Consider the following 17600-nt stretch of genomic DNA (forward strand, 5'->3'; position numbering starts at 1 on the left):
TTTATATTCTTCAATTTTAAAGGAAATCCAAAGTGAAAATGCAATAATGTGGGTGGCATAGTTTGAGATCATAAAAATGTTGAGATTCTTTTGTGAAGGAAATATTTATATCACACAGAAGCAGGACTATCTTATTGAAAATAATCATTTTTATTTTAATACTAAATATAACTTTTTTGGTTTTTCTTCTTTTAAAAAATATCTAACAGAGAAGAAAATCACGATATTCAGACCTTGACTTTGAGGTAAGTGTCTAAGAATTATTTTTGTTTTAATTTTAACTACTTGAATTTGAAATTGGTGTATAATTACTTACACATATTACTCTGTGCAGCTATGTAAGAGTTCTACATTTTTTAATTAAAATGAGCAGTCAAATGTTTTTCATTAAAATCCATAATGTATAACTAGTTTTAGAGAAAAAATGTAAGTTCTGATTGCTTTCAATTCCATTTCATAATGCTAAGACATGTGGGCTATTTATGGTGAGAGTTGAATCTGGTCAATTTGTTTAAATCCCTTAGTTTGTTGGGAAGTAGGAATTTTGGCTTCTTGATATAATAACTATTTTTCATATTTAAAATGGTCATGTTTGTTCTACTTCAGTGATGATGTGAAGAGCGCCTGTGAGTGGTGTTTGGCTGGGTAGCTAGGTTTCCTTGGGACTCACTTGCCAGACTCAGGCTCCCTGTGGTACATTACAGACTCATTTTTCCAATAGCAAGTGTTGTTTCAATGTGCTCCTCTGTTTGGTAAATGCTTTTTCACAGATATAAACAAGATGAAGATGTTCATTCTCCAATTTGCATTGAATTTATATTGATGCTGTAATATTGATGCTAGAAATTACTGAAATCATACTATTTGAGCAGCTTATGCTAAGCACAAAATTAATGATGTTTGAGCATCACATAAAATGCACTTATGCATCTTGATAATTGGATATGATTCATAGCCTGCTGACATAATTGGATATAAAGCATTATCAATTTTTCCAGCATATTTGTACTGTTGTGATGCCTACATAGAACTTAATACTCTTAGCTGATATCCTAAAATTTTAGAAGCCTCCCAGAATGTGGAAATTCATAATTCCATCATTTCATTTGTGTAGATGAATATTGTAACTCAGCAATGCATATCAAATATCAAAAGGGAGACAGTAGTTTCTGTTTACTATGATGATGAGCAAGCCCAGAGTTTACCTTGAACAGAGTCTAAGGAGAATTGGATTTTTTTAAGACATATTTTAGTAGAATTTGTACAGGATACAAAATAGTGATGATGAATCCGACCTCGATGACGATATGGCAAATTTTAGTATTGATGTGGCTCAATTGCATCAATATTAACCTGGCACAGAATGGATATTTCATTAGAGCCTGAATTTTTAAGATAAAAGTATCAAGACTATAAATTCAAAGAGAAAATAAGTAAAACTCTTCACTTTTAGATTCTTTAGTACCTTTTAAGGAACAGATATTTTAGGGTTTTTTCCTATTAATTCTTCAGGTAGCCAAAAGAGAGGATCATCCTGTATATGTGTATGTTCCTGATATATGCATGTGTGTGTGTATATTTATACACACATATGTATATGTATATACATATTCCTGAAAGCAGTTAGTTGTTGTGTTAGTAGGGAAGGAAAGAAGTGAGATTAACCCACTAGGCATTATGATAAAATATAGTAAAAATCTAGATCTAAAATTAAGCCTCAGTGCAACCAACTAAAGTTATGTAATTGTCAGCACTGAAAAGAAATCTGCATCCTTTGGAAAATTAGAAAAACTGTTCTTTTTTTAAAATTTTCTCTGTGGCAACTGGTAACAGACTCCTGAAGCTGATCTTTCTTCCTGTGCTTTGGATTCCAACATATAACCAGGATATTATCAAGACACCTGCTGATAACAAAGAGATACCAAAAGTTGCCACACTGCAACTGTAGATGTCTTCTTATGCCTTTTCATTACTTTGGTTCTTGCATGACTTCTATTGGTGTCAAGTTTTGCCAGAAAATGTCTTTGATGTATGGTTTGAATGGTTTAATACTACTCCCCTTAATATATGTGCAACTACAATTATATAACAGATGTTTCATGGACTGTGTTCAGAGAAATTATTGCTGCATTTAGATGCTGATGAATTTTAATACAATCTATCTGTTCTCTATGGATAGCCCTTAAGGATGAGTCCAAGTTGTCTCCTCCCTGTTTTAATTCAGGCTGGATAAATTAAACATGTTGATGTCAAACTTTCTGATAACACCCACCTGAGGCTGCTAGTTTTACCACACAATCACCAACTCAGACATTTAAACCAGTACTAGACAAACTTTGCCTCCTGGATGCCTAAAAGCATCTTCCGTTCAGGTGAAGGCCTCACTGACTCCCAGAATCCACACATGATAACAACAGTCTCTTAACTCACATATCCAAAAAACCCTGTGGGTAAGTCATACATGGGAAGAGCCATTTCATAGCTCTGATCTCCAAGACAGCATTGAGTAAAGAACACGGCAAGTCAACTGGTCATAAAATTGTGGAATATAGATCCTTACTTTCTGGAAAGTATACAGAAATTACTGTAGTGCTGACCCTATGTTTTGTGACCAAACTGTCTATTGAATTTGTATTCCCAACTCTAAGCAGAGAGGTGGTACAATACATAACCCTCCAGTAAGTGTTTGTTGAGTGAGTGATGAAAATTTGAATTTTTAATCTGATCCACTTTAAGAAAACATAGTCAAACACTATATCTGAGTTGGAGCAGTATAGAAAATGGACCACAATGGAGGCAACACCTCAAAGATGTCTACATCATATATAATTCAAGGAGCTAGTAATGTCAGATAGAAATCCCCAGAGGGGGAAAAGGCATGGAGGTTGCCCTTGCATGTTTAGTGAGCAAGAAGAAAGTCAAAATTCACTGTAACCTGGAGCAAATGGAAGACAAGAACAGACAGAGGAGGCAATTTATAAACCATCTAGTGAAGCGCTTGTATACCTTAGGAACAATTTTTACCTAATTCGTTACTAAAAGCCGCTAAGTCTTTTCTGTTGTATTTTGTTTTGTTTACTTTTACTGAGGAAATGTTTAGCTCTGATCTGGGCTATGGAAAGATGAACATGTCAGTAATAGGAAGGCGAGACGGTAGTGTGGTGAAGAAGGAAGTTGAAATATAAACTAGGGAGTGACTAGTCTACGAAAGAAGAGATGAGCGTCCACTTCCTAGAGGTGGTAGGAAAGCAGAAGTGAAGCTGCTTGGTCGTGTGCGACCTTTTGTGATTCCATGGACTGTAGCCCACCAGGTTCCTCCGTCCACGGGATTTTCCAGGCAAGAATACTGGAGTGGGTTGCCATATCCTTCTCCAGGGGATCTTCCCGACCCGGGGATTGAACTCGGGTCTCCCACATTGCAGGCAGATGCTTTACCCTCTGAGCCACCGGGGAAGCCCAGGAGAGCAGAGGTGGTAGGATATTGTTCATTCATTTAAAATAAATAAATAGTAAGAAAAAGCATTTAAAAAAAAAGAAAAAAGGACACTGAAGAGTCAAGGTCACAGGGCAGGGAAGCCAAAGCAAGACAGCTCTGCAGGTCTGAGCCTGAGCTTCTGCTAGTACTACAAACAGATCCAGGGAGGCCAAGGAGACATCTAGCTAGGATGAGTTACATCTTAATACTTAGGGGATTAAGGTGCCTCATATGATGTGAAATTAAAAATATTTGTCAGGTGATTTAAACCGTCTGTCTTGGATTGAGGACAAAGCTCAAAGAATGCTTAGGAATACAATTACAAACTTCCTTCCTGAAACTGTAATGTTTATTTTTATCATTTCCATGTCAAAAATATATATAGAGAGAGGTGTCTTTTTTGCATCTTCTCTTGCAAAACTGTGGGGATAAACCTTGTCACATTCTTCCATGGGAACCATGCAGCCTCTTAAACACACCGTGGAATGTTCCTTTGAGGTTCCTGGTGAGCCCCCACACCCAGTCAATCCACACACTTCTCCCACTTGGCAGAGGGTGCAAGACAGCATAGACCCAGGGTAATTGTGACCTGACTCTGTGGGCACTTGATGTTATTGGAAGATTTGGGGGATCATAGTCAAGTAAGGTAAAATATTATTTTATACTAATTTTATGTCATTTATGAACACAGCTAAGCTATGATATAAAAGAAAATATTTATATTAATTTCTAAATTGAAAGCATACAATTTCTTACAAATGTCTTGTTCTCAAAAGACCCCTTCATGCTTTGACCCAACCCCCAGTCGTGTGTGCCTTCTGTTACGCAATCAAGTATATTTTGGGAGGAAAAATTTGCACACTGAGAACTTGGCTATATCCTTCTCTCCTAGCTTACTAAATTTAAACTACTGTTGCAAAATTATTTATCTGTAGCCAAATATACTCTGAGTGACAGCAGTTGTCACTCATATATATATGTATGTATGTGTGTGTATATATATATATGTATGCATGTATATATATACATATATATACACACCTCATTCATTTTTTTCAGACCCTTTGGTTTCTTTTAAGCCCTGGGTACATATTTATTCAAATAGAGACATATTTGACACTGTAATGTCAAGCATTTCAAGGGTCAACAGAGTCTGTCTTATGGATTCACTGGGACTCTGACCAAAGAAAGATACCTAAATCAGCCCCTTCCCACAATATGACTTTGAGAATCAAGTTTAATTCCTGTCTTGTTTCCTTCACATGAGTTTTAACATCACCGCAGACTAGCATTCAACAGCTCACACTGAATTAAAGACTCACATGCAAAGCTGCAAGAAGAAAGATAACCCTAGTTTTACACTAGTTATATGGACAGTGGCAGTAAGCTCTATAAGGCCAAGTGGTGTCTAATTCCTAACAGCACACGATTTCCCAGCCCCACAGTCTAAAGTTTATAGTCAGGAGATTCTCCAACTTTTTCTAATCACCTCCTTCCATTTCTAAAAAGTTAATATATGCAGGGTAATACCTATCTTATGTGTAATTCAAACTTAAAGAGATTGCAACTCTATAATTCTAGGCTCTGAATTTGAAAGAGAAAACCTTCAAATAGGAGGAGAGAAGGCAAGATTGGTGATGGCCTTCTGTGTCTGTGTACCTATGTATGTGTGACACCTCATTCATTTAATTTATTCTGTGCCTGTCTGTGGAGCACTAGCTGAATGCCAAGCACTGTGCTGGGTGTCAGGGATTCAAAGGCACTGCCCACAAGATGTTCAGAGAACAAGATGAGGAGAATAGCCTTCAAGCCAAAATTGCAGTGCTTGCTATGAGACCATTGCAGAGTGACTGATATCCACAGAGTTCATGAGCTCTCAACAGAAGCCCTCTCATCCACCCTCAATTTTTTAATCTCCTTTTCATCTGAAAAATGAGATGGCATCATCACAAACTTGGATAGTCTGATAAAGGATGCTTCCTGAGTCCATTGGGTCCACCTAAGACAGCAGCATGCAGAGAGAATTCACTTGGATTCAGAATGGATTCAGCTTCCCACCACCTGTGTGAGCTGTAAGCTTTACTGACCTCTCAAGTTAAATCTCCTAATCAGTCAAGTGAGATAATGACCACCACCTCCCAGGGTTATTGTGAGGATTAGGAAAGATAATAACAGCTACCTTTTCATAAGTGGCTCTTATCTGTGTGCTCCAGTGATAAGTGATTTAGAACCCTTTTTAAATCTTCAATCTTACAAGGTTATTCTGACAACTGAAATTCTGGCTAAAGGAGATTGAGTTTTTTGTCTCTTACTATACAACTGGAAAGTCATGGAACTAAGATCCAAATCCAAGCTTGTCCAGATCTAAAACTACTAGATTTGACAAGTATTTAATCAAGGAGATTGTCTGGAATATAGTAGGACCTCAAGACATGAAGTTTATTTACATTCTAATTTTTCTCAAATATCTGAAATTTCATGAAAGTGCTTGACAGCATATCAGTTCCCCACTAATTTCAACAATTAAAAGGCCACAAAGACTGCCTTCCTTGAGTTACAAAGATATAAATGAAGGATAAAAGTCCTTTTAAAAAAGCTATTTGGGAGACACTACATTTGTGCAGTTAGGTGGCTGGTCCTTTCAGAATGGGATATCAGCACAGCTTTGAAAAAAGGCTGAATGATAATAATCTAAGTGAAAGTGAGCTTTGTCTAGTGTTTGTCTTTATTGCAAAGGACGCCCGTAATATTTGACAGGCATTATAACTGAAGGAACTGATTTTTATGTGGTGTTGCAAATTAGAATGTATTTGACTATTTAAATAGTCCACTTGTTTAAGGTGCAATTTTGTCACAGAATTCAATTTCTTTGCGACACAAGATGTTTGGTTCACAAAAGAATGAAGAAGGTAAATGGATAAACCCTCAGGTCGGTAAAAGTCCAGAAAGTAAAAAACAAACAAAAAACCCCAAGAAGAACAACAGCAAATAGCAAAATTCAGAAAGAGCCATCAAAATGGATCAGTAAGGTTTATAGGTATGAAACTTTCTAATTAGGTAATTAAAATCATCAAAGGTGTAATTGCTTCAAATAATTAAATATTTAGGCAAATAGGTGAATCCCTTATCACCTGTGACAACTAAAACTACAGCTTAAGTTTTTATCCCAGAACATCACTAGATTAGACCCTGTCCAGTATTCACTGTGATTCTGGCTTTACTGTCAGTGGATCTTTCCCCACTAAAAAAGCGGAAAGCTTGAGTCTTTTTTTTTTTTTTTCCATTTATTTTTATTCATTGGAGGCTAATTACCATGACAAAAACCACTACAATATTGTACTTGAGTCTTTGAACAAGACAGTCATGCCTGGAAGGTCACACTGAGACTGAGTCCGATCCACGAGCTGTCCCTTGGCAACCAGTAATGTGGTCCTCTTCTTGGAACCAGCAGGCCATCATTGCTATGGTAATTTCAGGCCGTGACAAGGTGGCAGTTTCAAACTAGGCTGATTATCTGGCTTGAGGATGTTTTTGCAATTATGTTTCTAGGTAGGAAGGGGCCCAGATTTCAGCACCTAAATTTTTCATTTGATTTTACATTCATTTCAGGGTCCTTGAGCTTTATTGTCCAGAGTAGCTTTGATGAACTTCTGGAGAATATCATAAACTACTCCTTGGTTACATCAGATTGGTGCCCACCATATACACATCTAAGAATGTCTTAACAATCCAACTCCTCAAAATCCACTCGGTTCAGAATAAGGTGCTGCTCATTCAATCAAAGCATGATTTAAAAACTCCAATCAGTTAATGTATCCTCATTTCCATGGGATATATTCGATGCTTGGCTTTATTAAACGTGCTTTATCTGTTAGCAATATCTGGTTGCAAGGGACAGAATGACTTTGACTGACAGACAAAAGAGAACTTTGTTGGAAGGATATGTAAAAATTCACCTCTTGGCAGGAGATGGTCAGGACCTTGATTGACAGTTTCCCAATGCAAAGTTAGACCCCCCTCATGAGATAAAATATGAGTGGAGAGAGACAGCCCAGACCAACTCAGCACAGGGCCACCTCAGAGCGGGCAAGTGCTACCAATAACATCAACCATCTTAGAAGAGAATGAGTCCTCTTCGGAAAGGAATGATCTCCCTGAGGAAAGAGGATTTGGGCATAAGATGAGAAATTGCAGTAAGAATTCTCTTTTATAAAACAGAAGAAAGAAAGCAAACAAAATGCAGGAATAACTGATTTGAGAATTTCCAACCTAAAAATGAATATATAGGACTTCCCTGGCCGTCCAGAGGTTAAGACTCCATGCTTCCAATGCAGGGGATGTGGCTTCAGTCCCTGGTCAGGCCTAAGATACCATGTGCCATGTAGCATGGCCAAATTAAAAAAAAAAAATTTTTTTAAATATGTAAAGATTTTGGAATCTGAGTCACTTGGATTTCTCTTAGCAGACTTCCCGATCACTTACTCCTATAACAGTATGTCTTGTTTTTCCTCATCATAGTCTAATTAAACTATGTGATTGAAGTGTGTCCTCCATTACAGTTCAAGCTGTAAAAGGGCAGCGACTCTACCAGATTTTGCCAGTATTGTTACTCCAGTGTCTAGCTCAATATGTGATGTCATGAATATGTATTAACTGACAGAATGAAATCTCTTTAGAGAAATGTCGGTATGATGACATCACTCCTACTGCACCCTGACACAAAATAACTGTGTGGTAAGATTCATTATCATGAAAAACACTATATGGTAGTTCAAGCCGAAGTCAGTATACTGACAACTATAGTTTGTTTTGTTTGTTTGTTTTAAAGCACTCATTGTAACTCAGACCCATATTTTAGACAGTGTCTTAGGGCCAGATGCTGCCTGGGAATATTTGCCTCCCTCAGGATAGAATGCACTGCGTTGTTTGCCAACTACTCCATCCTCAAATCCCTCCATTGCGTTGCTTTTGCAAATCCTCGCCTCACAGCAATCTGCATCACTAGTCAAGTGGTGTATGCCCAGTGTTTCTCTAAATCCTATAGATCTGTTTCTTGTATTCTCCCCAAAACTGAAGAGAAGTTATTCACCCTGCAGCTTCATGCTGTGTTTATGCTCCTTTCATGAGTGATGATGCCATGTTCCCATCCTCCCCACCTGATTCATCAACAGCAAACTTCTAGAGCTCAGAGGAGCCAACATGAAAAAATCCAGTAGAGCAACGCTTAAAACGGCAGAATTCTCCATATTAAAGTAGACTAGTGAAAACATAAGAATTAGCTGAACAAAGCATTGCCTAAACACAGATTCATTAAATATAGGCAATTAAAGTTGGCTTAAGAGAGAACAAACCTTTTTAAAATGTTAAAGATGCCATTTGCATTTTTCTTTTGCCTTTTTTGTTCTTTAGGAGATAAAGTTTTCTACACACGTGTCTTTTCAGAACAAAATTGGGCATTATAAATCTTTCCCCAAAATTGCATTTCTTTTTCAAAACAAATTCTTACTTCTGAAAATATTTGGTAATTAAAACAATAGACCAAATGTTCATATCATAGCTCAGACATGAATATGGTATACCTATGCAATCTGCAAGAGCAAATGGTGAGTTATGAAGCCCATGCTTAAAAAGACTATAAAATCTTACATAAACATGAAGGCATAATCTTGGAGAACCACCAAAACTTTGATATTTTAACTTTTAAATATCACAATTGAGAAAGGTATTTTCTCCTTTAAAATAACACATAAATACAGGGGAATTTTTACTCAACCCTCCTTCGTTAGTGCTCTTTTAAATGCTGTGTAATAGAAACAGATTCAGCTCATGATATTACCCCAAGGTCATTTTATTTCTGACTCTATTTGTTGAGTTGTGATGAAGTTGGAAGAAAGGCTATAATCAGGGATGAAGAATATTAATGTATTTGTATCTGTGGTTTTAGAAGCTCATCAACCACACAATTTATACTCTGAATTCTAATTGTTAAGATTCTGTACCATTTTGTAAACAAATATATGAAACTTCTGGGTCAGATTTTCCTTCTGTGAAGCTCAATCATTATTCACAGGGAAAGTGTAAGATTTTTAGTTCTAACATTATATTTCAGACACTTTATTGCTTTGAGTCAGCCTTAATTGGCATAGCCTGGGACTTTGCTCCCTCTTTAGTAGAGCCAGCCAAGATTTTAGTGTTCATAGAAATAAAACATAAAAAGTAATATTTCCCATGGCAAACACTGAGAGACTCTGGTGCTTTACAGTCTGAAATTTTTAAACATTCTTTATATTGTAGCAATTTTTGTAAAACAGCTTTAACTTTAAATGATGAAAATCTTACACAGAAATGACTGCTACATTTTTATTCACCCACAAGAGAAAACTATTTTTTGCTAATCTTGTAAGTGGAAGAAAAAGCCAATTCTTCGTGTTCTTAGAAGTGCTGACTATAAGATAAGGGCTTGGTGCAGCTCATTTGCCTGTGTGGCATCTTCTGGGACCTCCTAGTACCTGCAAAACTTGATTTCCCTTATTAGTGTAGTAAAATATTAAATCTCTTTTTTTAATGCATAAATCAGGTTAGAAATGTGAGCCATCTTACTTTCTTTTGCAGAAGGTTATGCATACAAGGAAGAGGCACATGGAACTGTTTCAGGAACTCAATCAGAAATTTCAAACTTTGGACAGATTTCGGGATATACCAAATACAAGCAGTCTGGTGAGTGGACATAGCTTCATTGGTGTTGATGCTCTCTTGGGAATACAAGAATGGAAAATTGAAAAAAAGAAAAAAAATCCCCCAATGGTGCTTTGAATTGTAGTCAGAGGCAAATTAGGAACAACAGAATTTTAAAGTTTTTTGTTCATATTTCAAATGTTCTCAAGTATAAGGTCTAATTGGAATGAGTTATATACATATATAAAATGTGCTGGATTCACCTGGCCATTTTATAATCAGAACTAAAAGCCAGTTAATTCAAATTTCCAAAGAGTTGATTAAATCTTTTCATTTGAATGCCTGGCATTTTAAGGTCATAACATGTAATGTATGTAACCTATATAATATAAATAAGAGGTATTATAAATATATAACATATAGATAATAAGCACACCTATCTGTAGAGAGAGAGTTATTACCTGAAACTCGAGAGGTAGGTTTTCCCCCCAGAGTTTCAGGGTACACATCAGCGCTGGGGGCTTTGTTGGTTTTGACCACTCTCTTCATTCAGTCCTTCTGACTATAATCCTAGCATAGGACTTAATCAAACACAATGATCTTTGGCCACTGCTATGTGCATGGCACAGTCAGAGCTCCAAAGAAGGCTATGCCATTATTTGTGAGAGCCCTGGATCATGGATCTAGAAATCAGTATGATGGTTCAACAAGATATTTCAGTTTTATGATAGTGCAAAAGCAATGTGCATTCAGAAGAAGTCACACTTTAAATTTTGAATTCTGGTGTGTTCCTTGCCTAGTGATGTGTCGTCCAGTATTCTTCCATGATGCTGGGCAGGAACAGAGACCCACAGCTCCCAGTCAGCCCTGAGACCACAAGGACGAACAACCACACTTTGACAACCATTCTCTACCCAGACAGCCAGCCTGGTTTTCACTTTCAGTGCAGTGTTCCATAAATTACATGAGATGGTGAAGGACAGGGAAGCCTAGTGTGCCGCAGTCCCTGGGCTCGCAAAGAGTTGGATATGACTTGGTGACCGAACAACAACAAAGCCTGGCTAAGCTATGGTGGTCAGTAGATTAGGTGTGCTGAGTGCACTTTGAGCTTATGATATTTTACACTGTGATGAGATTCATGGGATATACATCCAGGGTAAGTTGAGAAGGACCTATAGTAGAAAGCTCAGCCAAGAACTATCTGAGCTTGAGCAAGTTACCCAGCTCAATTTCTGAAGCTCAATTTTCCCCTAAATTGAGCATAGGAAATAGTCTGAAAATATGCCCCTTGGATCTTCACACTTGCCAAAGCAGGAGGGGCCTTACCAGCCACTAGCTAATTCTCTGATTCGGCTCTGAGAATTAGAGCTGGGATGGCCTGCCCTCTGACCACTCCAAGTGTGGCTCTTTTTCTCAGCTTCACACGTTTGCAGACCCTAGCTGGCTCTTCTCCTCCCAGCCTCTGGTGTTCTGAAATACACATCCTTTGAGGTGTTTCTGGTCACCTTCTCATGCTAGTAATTCTTTCATATGTGTATGAGTCTTAGTCCTGGCTTTCTAAGTAATGCCATTCACTTACCAAGAGGAAGAATTTATGTGTCTTTGTGTTTTGCTTGTATTCCTCTCAGTGCTAAAAAGCATGATGGCCATACACGGTAAGTTATCAATAAATGGCCACTCTTGATTTCTTACATGTCAAATAGTTTAATCTGCATTTGTTAAATAAAGGTTATAAGCAATATTATACACTTTAACTCTTCACTGGTCTCTAAAGAGTTTGTGTATATCTCTATTTTCCTCCATACAGCAAGAATCTTGCATTATGTGGAATCATCAATGCAAAGCATACAGAAAACACTGAATGTAGTGAGTGGTTCTTTCTCATCTACCCACCCCCTCCACACCAAATATTAAACTGTCAATTTTTAGTTAGCAGGAAAATGAAAATTGCACCATTGAGATTAGCCCTAAACTCATTAGCTACTCATTTTGAAATCCTGAAAGCTAACATTGAAATAAATTGAAGAAACTTCTTGTTTTCTTTTTAAAAGTAGAAGGTTATGCTTACAAATTTGAAAGACTTATGCAACAGATACAGCTGGCCGACTGCTATAATATGATTGTAATTTCCCCTTGTATGGTTTGGATATTAAATCATTAATGGCACAAATATCTGTATCTCAGTTTCCTGACAACCAAAATAGCATCCTAATTACAGCACATCTCTGCAGCAGCCTGCCTTTTCTAGAAAAGATTTATAAATATTTATCATTTGGGAGGTTAGGAGTGGGGAGGATCGTTGTCATTGCTGCTTCACTATTGTCCTAAATACATGTGAACAGAGGGGGAAAAAAATCCTTATTCCATTTTGATTAATAAGGAACATGTGAGTGTGTTTATTATCCTATAATTCACAGTGGCATGTTGCTAATGAAACAGTGCCTAATTGGGTGGAGAAAGAGATTTTCAAAACAGAAACCTCAATAAAGTCTGTTTCCTTTTTTTTTTTTTTTTTTTTTCTGGCTACTAACTCACAACACCTGCCTTTCAATGCAAATGACTGTAATTATGTAGAATCTGGGGAATAAAAGGGAAACGGAAGACCACTCAATCTATCTCCCTGCCTCTAGGCAGGACAGCACCTGAATCTCCTACAAGGAATAGGTGTGGTTAACAGCCCCATCATCACACAGAATAAGCATGGGGGTCTTTCACTTTTCCCCTAGAAAAAAGGTTGGAAGAAGGAAAGAAAGAAGAGAGGGAGGGAAGAAAAGATCAGTGAAGGGGGAAAAGAGGGAAGGATGGAGGCAGGAGGGACTTACCCACCTGTCTTACTTACCTGTCTACGCTGGCGAGTAAATTTGGGGAAACAAACTGTCATGTTTCGGGTGGCTGTGAATTCTCAGATTCCATGAATGTTCTCTTTCTATTTATACAACCTAAGACCGCATTAGCACTTTTGGAAGCTCATGCATGTTGTCTTATATTGATTTTATAATTTATTAGGCGTTTATCACACGTGCTTCAGTTTAAGTACATCTCCATTCTACATTTGAGCTCAAAAACAAACAAATGAACGTAATACAATCGCATCAATTCAGGAACTTATTCTAACGCTGAATTTTGTATCAAGATTCAGGCCTCCATTGAAAGCTTTCCTGGCCCAGGTGGCTCTCCCTGTTGAATTCAGTGACCCCTTAGGCTGTTACAGGGTTGGTTGTTCCTTGGACCACTGAACAGGTAACAGTCTCTCCAGGACAACCCATCACCCACTGACCACAGAGGAAGATGAGTGGCCCAGGGGCGCGATCCCCCGCTTCCGACTTCCTGCCCTGCTATCCCCCGCTTCCGGCTTCCTGCCCCTCTATCCCCCGCTTCCGGCTTCCTGCTCTGCTTGCTGGCAGTGGTGGTCCTTCTCCACTCAAGGGCGTCCACACGCTTGGGAGCCATGGTGAGACCCACAGCTCCGCAGGGAGTGCTGTAGGATGCTGGGAGGAGATGAACCTCATTCATTAATTTATCACCTACTCAGAAATTCAATCAGCCATGTACTGGCAATAATACTCTTAAATTAGAAACAAGACATCCTGACAAAGTTGAAAATTAGCCTTTTTATTTCCTGGATCTGCAGTGCTGGATCTTTAAAATATAAAAGGAAAATCACACTTATTCTAAACACGATGAAGCACTTAATTATATTTATTGGAGTATAGTTGCTTTACAATGTTGTTAGCTTCTACTGTACAGAAAAGCTGTACACACACACACACACACACACACACACACACACACACACACACACACACACACACACACACACACACACACACACACACACACACACACACACACACACACACACACACACACACCCCTGTCCCCTCTTTTTTAGATTTCCTTCCCATGTAGCTCACCGCAGAACAGTGGGTAGAGTCCCCTGTCCTCTACAGGAGGCTCTCACTGGTTATTTTATACATAATATCAGTAGTGTATATATGTCACTTCTAATCTCCCAGTTCTTCCCACCCTACCTTCCCCTGTGGCATCCATATGTTTGTTCTCTACATTTGTGTCTCTTTCTCTGCTTTGCAAATAAGATCATCTATACCATTTTTCTAGATTCCACACATATGCATTAATATACAGTATTTGTCATTTTTAAAGCAAATGAACTAGCACTTTACGTATCTTGACTTCTTTTATGATTGAACTAATTAGCTATCTGTCAAACAGGATTCCCTGAAAGCTCCTTGAGACAGCCCTCCTCCAGCCATGGATAAATCTACTCTATGGCTTGATTCAGCAGAATTTCTACCAATGAGCCCTTCCATTGATGACTGATGGTTCTGATCCCTTTAGTGCCCCCGAAGGTCCAACCATTCCTCATTGCCTACAAAATAAATTCCAAATTGAAAAGTAGCCTGGCAGACAAAGCCTCTTATGATCTGGCTTTCAGTCATCTTTGCTTGTTTTTTTTTTCCTAATATTCTTTTTCACTCCAACTAAAATAAATTGGTCTGTGTTCTGAGAGGCCCCATTTCTACACTGTCTGGATTTGAACTTAGTACACATACTTTTCCAACCACCTGACCTCCAACCACTCATATGTCTTCCTGACAAAGCGCATTCTTCTCTGCCAGGCCTAATGTCACTTTCCTCAAAAAGGTCTCTGTTCTTTCCACAAAAGGAAGCCGTATTTCTGCCCTTCTCCAAACTCCCACAGTACTTTTTCTGAATTGTAGGTGTGTTTATATCTATATATTTTATACCTCCACTTAACTATGGGCACCTTTTTAGCAAGGATAATTACTATCTAGTGAGTATTTATTGAAATCAAATATTATGCTCAGATTCTCCACTTTTTTTTTTATCTTTGCAACCCGTAAAGTAGGTGATGAGCTGCACCTTTTGCCAAGTCCTTTGGCCCAAAAGACAAAGCATACCTGTCTTGCAAATATTAAAATTGAGGTTCAGAAAAATGGAGTCAGTTGTTCCAGGTCACATTCATATGGAATAGAGCAACTGGAATATGTACCTGTGTGTACTGAGCTCTAAATCTATGTTCCCTCGTGGACCATGTGCTTTTCTGTATTTGATGCATCACCTTTTTCTCCCAAGCACCTCATATGATGCCAGCATAGAGCAGTTGATAAATAAACATGGGTTGAAAGGAAGCAAAGAGAGAGGGAAAGAAAAGAGAGAGAGAAGGGGAGAGTTCTAGGACTATAATTCATGAGATGTTAGGTTATTAGACTAAATCAGAATTAACCCCCTGTACATGCCTTAAAGTTTTACTTTTTATTAAATCTTTACTATTAACTGTTTTTTTCTTGTATGTTCTGATGATTAAGGCTAACAAGTTCTGAAAACAGCTAACATATTGGGAACTTTAATAATATAATTTCTAACTTATATGCATATATATGGAATCTAGAAAGATAGTAATGATGAACCTGTTGTCTGGGCAGCAGTGGAGAGGCAAATACAGAGAGCAGACTTGTGGACACAGTGGGGGAAGGAGAAGGTGAGATGAGTTGAGAGAGTACCATGGAAATATACACATTAGCATATATAAAATAGAAGCCAGTGGGGATTTGCTGTGTGATGCAAGGACCTCAGACCGGTGCTCTATGACAACCTAGAGGGGTGGGATGGGGTGGGAGGATCAAGAGGGAGGTTTAAGAGAGAGGGGACATATGTGTACCTATGGCTGATTCATGTTGATGTATGGCAGAACCCAACACAGTATTGTAAAGCAATTATCCTCCAGTTAAAAATAAATTTTAAGAAAGGAAGAAACTATCACTGTGTGTGTGTGTGTATATATATATATATATATATATAACTATATCTAGTTATAAATATTTATATAAGCTGTGTCTTTTGACTATACTGGAGAATGATGTTTAATCTACTGAGTGGAATTCAAGAAATTATTCAAGTACATGTTTTCTATTCCCCCTGCAATTGACTGAAGTTAGTTGAAGGCCAGAATTTGTGTGTGGAGGGGTAAAGAATGCATTCAACAATCGTGAACTGTTTTTTTCTTCCTAAGGAGGTATCAGTCATGATTCCCCTCTTGTCTTTGATGTTACTCAGCTTAGTAAATCCTGTTCAAAGCCCCTCGTTTTACAGAAATCTTTAAATGACATTTATTTAAAGTAAAGCAATTTTACTGCTAACTTCTAGCCAATATCAGGATATAAAATCCACAAATGATGTCTGTTCATACATTTCTCAAGCACCTATGAGATTCAAGTTCTTGGCGGAGTTATAATTAGGCAGATCTTAAATCTTAGGTAATTAGAGGGTGTGGATGATGAAACTTCAGAAGAAATGGCTTGTAGACATTTTTTTTAAACCCCTTATATTGCTGGATGTGTCTTCCAAAAAGCTGTGCTCTTTGAAAGGATTTTTGGTACTGTATCATACAAGTTTGTAGGAAATTGTGAAGAATATACAGCAGACAAAAATAGATCACACATAGCATTTTCATATTCTAAAAATGGTAATTTCTTGATGAAAAACTAAGAAAAGATAGGGATCTAAACTTTTATTTTACAAAATAAGGCTAGTTTAGGTTCTAGTTTTTAATATTACACAGCATTCCCTATGATAGAGCCTCAGTTTTTCTTGATCACACCAAAGATTCTGCCAAAATATGTAAGTGTTCTATATTTGATGTTAGTGGTAATTTAGTGCTCCTTCCTACCTGAACCTATAGCCATCCTGACACTTCACAAGACGCTCCCAAACAAAACATTATCTACGTTGCCTGCTCTATTACTATTCACTTCCTTTGATTGCTGGAACATTTTAGGGTAACTCAAAGAAGGTGTTCATCAGTTTGTTCAATGAAAGAAAACTGAAATCAAAACCATTTCCTGCAGCTGCCCGTAATTTCCAATTATCTCTGAATCACATAAACTGGATTAAGCTTAAAGCAGGCTCTCTTCCTGGAAATTTCAACAAGCGGCCATCCTAGTCATCATATAAATGATTCCTTTCCCCTCTCTTCCTGACAGGAAAACCCAGCACCAAACAAGAATCCATGGGACACTTTCAAAAACCCCAGTGAATACCAACATTACACCACAATCAATGTCTTAGACACAGAGGCAAAAGATGCTTTGGAACTGAGACCAGCAGAGTGGGAGAAATGTCTGAGTTTGCCTCTGGACGTGCAGGAGGGGGACTTTCAAACAGAAGTTTAACAGAATCAAAATAGACTGCGGTGGAGACAAAATGTATTTGCATTGACGCTTAAGACTTGGCGAGCCTGACATTTCTCTCCAGACAATGCGACTCTCCTGTGTCAGCACCTCCACGTGCCGAGTGTCAGTGGTGTTTGCTTTGGTAACTTCTCCCTGGTCAGGCGAGTGGAGAGAGGCCCAGGTGTACAGTCCTGACTGCCCCGTGTTGTAAGTACCCGTGGAATGGATTTGTAAGG

At 38.0% G+C, this 17600-nt stretch overlaps 1 protein-coding gene across 1 annotated transcript in view; it reads left to right on the forward strand.

Moving 5' to 3' along the window:
- The window catches only part of ADGRB3 (adhesion G protein-coupled receptor B3), an 844067-nt gene extending 826703 nt beyond the window's left edge, over positions 1 to 17364 (forward strand). Inside the window, exons 28-30 of the mRNA XM_065911328.1 lie at positions 210 to 245; positions 10088 to 10192; positions 17176 to 17364. Of these exons, the coding sequence (XP_065767400.1) occupies positions 210 to 245; positions 10088 to 10192; positions 17176 to 17364 (330 nt within the window). The remainder of the gene's footprint in view (positions 1 to 209; positions 246 to 10087; positions 10193 to 17175) is intronic.
- Positions 17365 to 17600: the final 236 nt, after the last annotated feature.

Source organism: Muntiacus reevesi, chromosome 19 (assembly GCF_963930625.1).
Source record: "Muntiacus reevesi chromosome 19, mMunRee1.1, whole genome shotgun sequence".
In the NCBI taxonomy this organism is placed as follows: Eukaryota; Metazoa; Chordata; class Mammalia; order Artiodactyla; family Cervidae; genus Muntiacus; species Muntiacus reevesi.